The sequence below is a fragment of the Chelon labrosus genome, assembly GCF_963514085.1.
Source record: "Chelon labrosus genome assembly, chromosome: 7".
Classification (NCBI taxonomy): domain Eukaryota; kingdom Metazoa; phylum Chordata; class Actinopteri; order Mugiliformes; family Mugilidae; genus Chelon; species Chelon labrosus.
In genome coordinates this window covers 7,571,019-7,580,221 of record NC_140343.1, presented here as the reverse complement: position 1 = coordinate 7,580,221, position 9,203 = coordinate 7,571,019, and the positions used below count along the sequence as shown (strand labels likewise).

General features: G+C 42.7%; 2 protein-coding genes across 2 annotated transcripts; both read right to left on the bottom strand.

The window, feature by feature from the left end:
- Positions 1–479: 479 nt before the first annotated feature.
- On the bottom strand, positions 480–5,628 carry ttc4 (tetratricopeptide repeat domain 4). Its single transcript, XM_084547699.1, has 10 exons — positions 5,350–5,628; positions 5,096–5,213; positions 4,758–4,919; positions 4,533–4,610; positions 4,257–4,381; positions 4,082–4,168; positions 2,952–3,190; positions 2,219–2,300; positions 1,619–1,701; positions 480–1,227 (listed from the first exon to the last, which is right to left on the bottom strand). Exons 1-10 carry the CDS (start codon positions 5,458–5,460, stop codon positions 1,128–1,130), a joined length of 1,185 nt encoding a protein of 394 aa, XP_084403825.1. The 5' UTR covers positions 5,461–5,628; the 3' UTR covers positions 480–1,127.
- A 511-nt stretch (positions 5,629–6,139) lies between these two features.
- Positions 6,140–8,848, bottom strand: pars2 (prolyl-tRNA synthetase 2, mitochondrial). Its single transcript, XM_084547665.1, has 4 exons — positions 8,706–8,848; positions 7,850–8,189; positions 7,305–7,550; positions 6,140–7,210 (listed from the first exon to the last, which is right to left on the bottom strand). Exons 2-4 carry the CDS (start codon positions 8,162–8,164, stop codon positions 6,329–6,331), a joined length of 1,443 nt encoding a protein of 480 aa, XP_084403791.1. The 5' UTR covers positions 8,165–8,189; positions 8,706–8,848; the 3' UTR covers positions 6,140–6,328.
- Positions 8,849–9,203: the final 355 nt, after the last annotated feature.

Sequence of the window (9,203 nt, the reverse complement as noted above, 5' to 3'; positions counted from 1 at the left end):
TTGTCATTTTAAGCTCTGTGTAAAAATACTCTTTTTTTAAGATAGCTGGAGGAGAGCCTTATCCTGTTCTCTTAAGATCAAGATTGGCAACAAGGTCTGAATCAGATCATTCGTTGCAGAGATATTCTACACCGTATAAAGTTCTCCATGTCGTGTTCCAGTATACGGGCTTTCCGCGGTGCTATTATTTTTGCTAAATATTTGTTGAATTCCTCACTGACTGAAGGTCAACATCCAATGGCAGCACACTCTCAACCAGTAGACTGGAGCAGTGGTCTCTGCAACTGCTTTGAGGATGCAAGCACTTGTAAAAATCACAAGTTTGACAAATTAGTATTTTTGAATCCAGTGCCTTACAGACACACAAGAGACTTTACAACCTATTTTTTCAGGTTGCTTAGGTATCTGGTGCTACCCTTGCCTTGCCTGCAAAGTTTCACGTAACTTGGAGAGAACAACTGTCTCCCCTTATGTGACATAATGAGCTCTTGTGCGGGAACAATCTGTGGAATATCTTTATGTGTTCCTCCTGCAGTCTTGTCTTTAAGGGCGACCATGCGACACAAATATGGTATCAAGGTACGACGTGTGAGGCACAGATGTACACTGAATTACTTAATAAAAAGAAAAGAAGAAGTAAATAAATGTTTTCCTGTGGTTCTCCTCACTGCTCTCTCTGTGAGGACGTCGCCATTTCCTGTTTCTGCCAATGGTGCTCCTGGTGTCAGATGCATCGGGAGTTAAAGAGTCGCAACAAAGAACCCGCTGTTATTACTGTGCAGTCTCTAACTGCTTACAGTGATGATGCTCCAGTGATGATGAATGCAAATGTGCCTCAGCCTGTTGTGTGAGCCAGTCAGGAGTTGTCGTGACTCAGCAATAAAATATCTGATAGCAAGGCTTTTGCTGTCTTGTTTTATTTCTTTTCACGTTTGCTTGCATTTGCGACATTAATTGACTGGTCATTTACTTCACCATTAAGATTTACATCTGTACAGAAAGAAACAATTCAAAGTAAAACAGTTTAAGAAATCTCATGCTTTATATTGACGTACATTGGCGTTTCCTGTGATGCAGCAAGAAGTCTTGTTCTTTAGGATTTTGTGTATCAAAAAGGTTGTTTGTTTTTATAATTTATGCACTTTCTTTCCCGATAAAAACTGCTTGCAGAACGACGAGCCATTTACCAACACAATGAAACTAGGAGTGCCTGCCTTCACGAAAAACCTGTTGACAAAACAAGACAAGCCAATCAGGAAAAGAGCAATAAGGAAGTTAACATACGGTAATATTAAATGACAATGAGTGGGATGAAAAAAAATGTCATCCTCCTTAATTAAGGCGACCAATGACGTGATTTAAGGTCATTTAATTAAAACATTCCTGATTGTTGCTTAATAAAGAGGCATTAGCTGACAGCAGGAAAATATTTCAAAAGTAGCTTCTTTGGTTTTCAATAATTAGACTATATTTTTGAAAAAACTGTTTAAATTCACGTATTCACATCATTGAAGCATTAGTATTATCATATTAATATGATATTCCTGTTTCAGTTTATAATATGAATATCAGTTATTCTTCAAGAATTCATCAAAATGAATCAAAACAACAAATATACCTTTTATGCTGCAATGCTTTTAAAAGTGATGTCTCTGGGTCAACTTGGTAGAGCATCTCCCTCTCCTCATCTTCAAAGTACAGCTACAAAAGACGGTCAAACATTGTCTCTTGAGTGGTTATCGTCACTGAACACGTGCATGTTTTTGGCTATTCATCAGCATCTTGTTTGGGGCTTAGAATGAAATCCTATCACAATGGCAGACAATGGATAGAAACATTTGTTCCATGAATTCTTCCTGAGTATTGGATCAACTGGAGAAGTGGTTGCATTATGCTGGGAGTGTTTAACATGACCTGGAACAGCTGGCCTCACAAAGAAATGAGCAAAGGACTGATATAACTGTGCAGTAAGACCACAACCCACACAACACAAAGGAAGGCTGGACAAAGATAATACCATGGGAACAACTGCAGGTATGAATTATGCAGCTTGTTTATGCCAACTCTCATGGCAACCAAACAACACCAATTCTGTTCGGCTAATTCTATCATTTTTCTGCAAGTTTAAGATCACAAACAAAACAATGTCAATCCTACAATAAATTACTTTATTTGGATTTGTTTGGCTTAGTGGCACAGTGAATCTCAACATACAAACCTGCAGATTTTGTGGGAGGTATTTTCTGTCTGCGTCCCAAGGTGGAAGTTCTCCAAACATGGCCACCAGGTGGTCTATGAAACTGAACAATAAACAGGAGTGATTTTAATCAGATGTACTACATATTAGTGTTTTACTGACTACGACTGAGGAAATTAAACCAAGATTTCTGTGAGAATGAGCTGAATATTTCAGGGGTTTGGAGTGTTGGTTGGTCAAAATGGGAATTTTGAAAATGGCCTCTGGAAGATGTTTCTTCCTGTTTTTATTTTCATTTATAGATGACAAAGGTAATAATCAGTCCCTGGAATCTTTTCCACATAAATTCAGGTATAAGTTGCCCCAATACAGTTTATTTTTAACCAACAGAGATCTGGTTTGGTTCTTGTTTTCAGACTAGTCCTGTTCAGGAACTACAGAACTAATCTCCTGTCTGGTAGGTGGCTAGATCTCAGCTAAAGCCCAAGTCCAGAATACAACTTGGTTTTCAGGGCAGAGTCTCCGAATTCTTCTGAGGACCAGAGACTATAGCTTTGTAAAGGTTTAAAGTTGTAGATGACCACTGTCGTCTTAACTTTCCATTGGATCCAGCTGGCAACAGCTTCTTGCCAAAATGTCCAGAACCTTCTACACAAGCAACAACCACGACAGTTCTATATTGATTTTAAACCCTAGGAAATAAAATGTATGAAAGTATAGTCACGGCTGGAGCCAGAAAGCAGAAGTAGTTTACCAGTGGTTCTCGCAGAAGGCCGAGATGAAATCACTCTGTTGATGTTCGGGATAGAGGAAGAGAACAGGCCAATGCAGAGTGCCCTGTTCGTCCAGGAAGACCTGAGCCCCGGTGACTTCCTTAGAGCTGAGGCCGTCCAGGCTGAGCTGTGCTATTGCTGTGGAAGAGCCTTCATCCTCATCCTCGCTGTCTGAACCACGCTGACGAGAATTTACAGTCTGAAGCTTGATGCCTCGATCCTGCGAAGGGGGACCAAAAAATATATCTGATAATTGGCTGGATACTTCACAGACACTGAGATGAGATCAGAGATGGAACTAGTGTCATATTCAACAGACTATTTAAGTTTTGTCATTCATTCTTACATTCATTTTCCATCCACTTATCTGAAGTCGGGTCGTGGCGGCAACAGGCTAAGTAAGGAACTCTAGATATCCCACAGCTATTCATGTGGGATCCCGAGGCGCTCAGGACAGCCAGACAGGATATATAATCTCTCCAGCAAGTTCTAGGTCTACCCCGGGGTCTCTTAGCGACTGGCTGTGCCTGGTAAATCTCCAAAGGGAGGTATCCAAACAAGATGGCCGAACTACCTCAGCTGACCCCTTTTGATGTGAAGGAGCAGCAGCTCTACTCGGAGCTCCCTCCGGATGTTGCCAGGTATCGGCACGCTCAGGTCCTCGCCTTCGCCTGCTGCCTAGTTTACATCGCACCAGACCCTGATGCCTTCTTCTGCAGGTGGTGGGTCCACGGGGAGCTATCCTCGTGTTGCTTCTTCGGGCTGAGCACTGCCAGTCCCCACTGAGAAAAACCCGGCCACCACACGCTCGCTGGCGACCTCCCCTCCCAGTTTTGGCTCAAGGAGGGGGCCCCGGTTTCCTTATTCTGGGGAGAGGTCCTGCAGCTCTCTTTGGGCCGTTTCATTAAGGTCTGTAAATCGTTTTTGTTCGGCCCCTCACTTGAGACCAATTTGCCTCAGGATAACCCAGACAACATAGCTCCCAGGATCACAGACACATAAACCTCAGAGGAGGAGCGATTCTTCAGAGGGGGACTAGCGATTTTCAAAAACAAATATGTATAGACAGTTCCACAGGTTCATTGCTTATGAAAGTTAACATGACACCCACCTTTATAGCAGCAAGAAGAGCTTCTTTCTCACCGTGCAACTTTTTCTCTTTGGCCTTGGCTTTCCTGGCGTCTCTTTCTGCTGCCCTCTGAGGCATTAAAAACACAGGAAGATTCACTTAGATACAGGCTTCCTTTAAAACACTTCACTCAGAATTAACAGAAGTCATTAATTACTTTGTGTTTGTCTGCTGCTGCTCTCAGCTCCCGCAGCTTCTCGTCAGTCGGATGGACCTTGAGGCCCTCGTCACACCACTGCATGGCCTCTGAAAAGTTACGCAGCTCTATACAGCACTGAGCACCTGCAGAACAAGATAAACAAGAGATTCACAGTAACTATTTTTGTCATTATTGTAATCTCTGAGTGGCACCATGTTATCCACTGGTTGTTGTGCATTCTCAGAAGAGTGGGTGACGTGAATAAAACCCTCTATAAACCTGTATATTACACACCTCTTATCAAGGCTTTAAGGTGGTCTGGCTTGATCTTCTTTGCAGCTGCAGCATCATTCAGCGCAGATCGCATGTTACCTGTGCGACAGAAAACCACACGTATTGTCTTACAAAAGCCTCAGCATGATTCTTTGTGAGAATGAACATGTTTGACGAGAGCAATGTGCAGGCGCCCTAACAAGCTTTTTAACAGCATTTAAACCCAAACACTGGGGATGTTTTTACCCAGGTAGAAGTGTGAAGCCGCTCGGTTGGTGAGAAGAACAGTGTTGAGCTCCTGGTCTCCACATTTCTTCTTCAAACCTGCTGTGTAGGACAGTACGGCCTTTTGGTAGTTCTTCTCTTTGAAAAATGCATTTCCCTCATCTTTCAGGCTCCTCGCTTGCTCTGGAGAAGAATCGGTTTCTCACATTTACAACACAGTTTTGACTGAGGACTGAGTTAAACCTCAATGTGTTAAAGCCACACCCCCCAAACACCCCCCAATAACCACTTCATCGCCAAATTCATGCAATAACTTTATGATTTATGAAGCAGCAGAGTCAAATCTGTGGTCCGCTCACCCTCTGGAGGCCGGTCTTCATCGTGGATAATGGACTGGAGACAAGACAGCTCTGGGTATTGCTTTGGGTCAATCTCATCTGGAGCTGATTTCATGAACATGGGCACTTTATTGAACTCCTGTGTAATGGACAGAAACAGCACCGCAGAACATCAAGTTAGCATGCTAGCTAACAACAACAAGGGCTTTAAAACAGCCCTATCAAGTAGAAACAACTCTGTGTCTCATGCTGACAGTTTCTACAGGTTATCGTACCTCCTCCCAGTTTTGTTCACTGAAGGCGTTTTTATATCTCTGGGTCTTGAATTTTTCCATGAACTCGTCCATATCGTCGTCGCTGTCATTTTGCACCGCCGGGGACGCCATTGTTATATTTTATTTAATATCTTTAAATGACGTTTTGCTGTTTTAAACCCGTATATAAAGTGTTTTAATAGTTTAATGTCGGCGGGACTTAAGCTGTAAAACGCTACTGGTTCTAGAAGTTGCCTTGTTTACACATGTGCATGAGCGGTACCATGATAATACAGATCCGTGCGGAAACTCTGTTCCGATACATTGGGTTCCGCCACCGCGTCAACAGTCAATGAGTTAAACCACGCAGTACAAATATTAAAGTTATATTATTAGATTGATTTTGCGGATTCAGTGATGTTTTCTGAGATGGAGCTTATGGTTAACGATTGTGTTTACATTATTTTATGATTTAAGTGATTCTGTTTATTGATTGACTGATTTAGACAACTGAAAGCAATGTTACCCAGATCTTTACAATGCTTCTTTTGTTAAACTGTATAAATACTTCAAAATTTAAAACTTAAGTCCCACTCCTGTCTTTGGTCAATGAGCCTTTATTATCAATATTGACTTATTAATTAACATGACAACTTTTGTATTTTGTTGCATCTGTATTTCAACAATCAGAATATTTCTTCCATAGCTGGAATTTGTTTTATTTTCCACCAAATACCAGAATTGATTTGTGGTATATGAGTAGTAGGGTACAGATTCCAGTGTTAAGCATCCATAATAATTTCAGTTCAGCTCTGTGGACTCACATTTTTATTTATGTTAGCACATGAACGACTGAAAAACAATGTTAACCAAATGTATTTCAATATCCCAGGTCCATTATAAAAACACAGTTTCAACAAATTCATTCAAATTAACAGTATCTGATATTTTCCCGCCACCTCACACACAGAACAAAATGTATTTATTTCCACATTTAGAGTCATATAGTTTCCACTCTTCCCAGTAGATCTAGCAGTCCATCTTTACTGAGAAACACCGTCTCACCTGTTTGCTGACAGATCACCTCAAACTTGGGCGTTTCCTCTAGAGCTCCCTGTCCAACTACAATAACATAAGGATAGCCCAGTCTGCTGGCGTCCTTCAGCCTCTTTCCAATGGTCATCTGTGTACGGTCATCAAAGACGACTTCACCTCTCATACGGGGCAGAGTCTCTCCCAGAGCATGAACCAGTTCTTCTGCTAGGCCTGTTGCTTCGTCCGTCTTGCTACCCTTCTTAGGGGGTAAAATACAAACCTGGTAAGGGGCAATAAGACCCGGCCAGCGGATCGCCTCTTCCGTTGACATCACCTCGATGGCTGCGGCAAGAATGCGGGTAACCCCAAGACCATAGCAGCCCATCTCGGCAACAGCCAGCTTGCTCTGGGCGTTGCTGAAGGTAGCATTGAATACTTGGGAGTACTTTTTACCCAAGTAAAAGGTGTGACCCACTTCTATACCCTTCGACTCCACCAGTGTGCCGGTTTTGCACTGTGGACAGTCAGTTCTGTCTGTTGAGACGGTCTCTACGTTAGCAGAGAAGGAGCAGTTCCCACACACCAGCAGCCTGTCCTCTCCAATGTCTGCCGGCAACTGGAACTCATGGGAGAGCGTACCGCCGATGTTTCCCGTGTCCGCCTGCACTTGAACGCAGGGCAGGCCCAACCGGGCGAAGAGCCGCGTATACGCCTGGCACACAGATTCATAGGTCTGATACGCAGCTTCTTCACTCACATCAAAGGAGTACATGTCCTTCATGTAAAACTCCCTCCCTCGAAGAAGACCGAACTTTGGTTTCGGCTCATCTCGGAATTTGCGGGTGATCTGGAAAAAAAAAAATCATCATGCAAAGAATTTTGCATTACAACAGATGCTAATAAAAATACAAACAGGTTGAGGTAGCTGAATGAACGCGTACTTGGTAGAGAAGCAGGGGGAACTGTCTGTAGGAGACGGTGGTCTGGTGAGCGACAAGAGTCGTCACCGCCTCCTCGTGAGTGGGACCAAGACAGTAGTCGGCTCCATGGCGGTCTTTCAGACGAAACAGCTCATTTCCCATCAGGTCCCAGCGATCGGTTGACTTCCAGAGATCAGCTGAGCACAAACTGGGCATGTCAAGTTTCTGCCCGCCGATCGCCTGCATCTCCTGATCGATCACTCTCACCTGTTGGTTAAAGATGACAGTTATTTCTCCCAACCAAACTGAAAATCTCAGGACATGACTGAAGAAATAGCACTATTTAAACAATAAAATAAAACAAAATTCCACTTTATTTATTCGTTTCTCACAATACTGCTGGGCACATTTATTTATTAGACTACTAAAAGGTATTTAAACTAATTACTAATGGCAACTTACCTGACATATATCCTCAATCATTCATTCATTCATCTTCTGTAACCGCCTGTCCTGTGAAGGGTCGCTGACATATATTGTCCTGATAAAAAAATAGTTTAACTCACCAGCTTCTCCATGGAGCGGACAGTGGCAGGGAGGTAGTAGTAGCACCCTGGGTTGGATGGATGGATGAGCCCGGCCTGCTGCATCAGCCTCTGGCTCTTGCACGTCATCTCCCCAGAGAGCCGGCTGCCCTGTCCCATGTCCCGCAGGCTTGAAGGCTGGTAGAGACGGGACACCGGGAGCGTGGGCTTGGCTCGCGCCGAGGGAGCGGAGGGCGTTTGCTCGGCACAGCCAGAATGGCTCCTCGCTGGAAGAATCAGGGTCCTGGGGAAGCGGTTAAAGACTCTCCGCCAAACCCGATGCGTTACATGCTCCATGGTCGGTCGAGATGTGATGAGGTTTCTGAGAAAATATTACACAAATCTGTTAAAATTACTTGACATAAGTAACCTGATAATAGATTATCCATAGCTTTCACTGGGCAACTGAAATATGAGCAGATCTTAAATGAACAAACATAATATTAAACAACTGTGATGGGCATTATTATGCTTCATCTTTTAAATACTCTTTACATGCTTGTGTAAATTAGCTTGTGTAAATACTACTTTTCCAGGAGCAGGACTAAATACATTTACATGTACTGGGCTGTGTTCATAATAAAGGATATTATAACTTATACTTAAATAAATCGTCTAATCACTGAACCAAATTGTTTAAAGGAGGTGGCTAAGATTTAGGACGGTAAATGTTAAAGAACACAACACCTCCTTAATAATTAAGTTTTATTTTTATTTATTGAATGTTTCTGATAAATGTCCACAGTGTCTGCAGCAGCAGCACTACAGGGACACAGGTCAGCTAGCAGGGTAGCTAGTTAAGGTTAGCACGAATGAAGAACATGTGAGCAACACTCACCTAGCGACCGATAACTCGTGTCTTGGTTTGTCCGGAAAGATTACAGGAGTGAATAAACAAAAAGTGGCATTTTTTTTCTGACTTGACAAACTGCAGAAATATTGAAGGTGGCTGCTGCTACAGTTACGCCATGCTGCTTTTCTTCGTCTGCACACACAGTGTCGGAGCGTTGCATCACACCGCCACCTAGCGGGCTGGGGGAGAACATGCGCAATTCGCTGAGGGTGATCCAGCAGCGGTGGAGGAGTTTAAACTTAAACCTGAAAAATTAATTTGAACCATGAGTAAAATATAAACGACATAATAAACAAGTGCATTTTTTTTTCTTCGATGGCTTTTGATATAAAGTGCCAGTTTTCTGAATCTGAATCTGAATCTATAACATAGATAAGATTCTTACTATCATCCCTGTGTATATAATATATATTCTTCCGTCTCTATTTCTTGCACATTTGTCCATGTGCTAATTTGTGCATTTTTGCTTATACTATTTTTATT

Bases quoted from the DNA above. Each gene is read 5' to 3' on its own strand.
- ttc4 (XM_084547699.1), bottom strand. From the start codon at position 5,460: ATGGCGTCCCCGGCGGTGCAAAATGACAGCGACGACGATATGGACGAG. The intron at 4,920-5,095 runs GTGAGCGGACCA...ATTCTTCTCCAG, and splicing joins TGAAGACCGGCCTCCAGAGG to AGCAAGCGAGGAGCCTGAAA. The intron at 3,191-4,081 runs GTGGGTGTCATG...CCCCCTTCGCAG, and splicing joins CTCTTCTTGCTGCTATAAAG to GATCGAGGCATCAAGCTTCA.
- pars2 (XM_084547665.1), bottom strand. From the start codon at position 8,164: ATGGAGCATGTAACGCATCGGGTTTGGCGGAGAGTCTTTAACCGCTTC. The intron at 7,551-7,849 runs GTGAGTTAAACT...TTTAACCAACAG, and splicing joins TCCGCTCCATGGAGAAGCTG to GTGAGAGTGATCGATCAGGA. The intron at 7,211-7,304 runs GTACGCGTTCAT...TTTTTTTTCCAG, and splicing joins TCCCCCTGCTTCTCTACCAA to ATCACCCGCAAATTCCGAGA.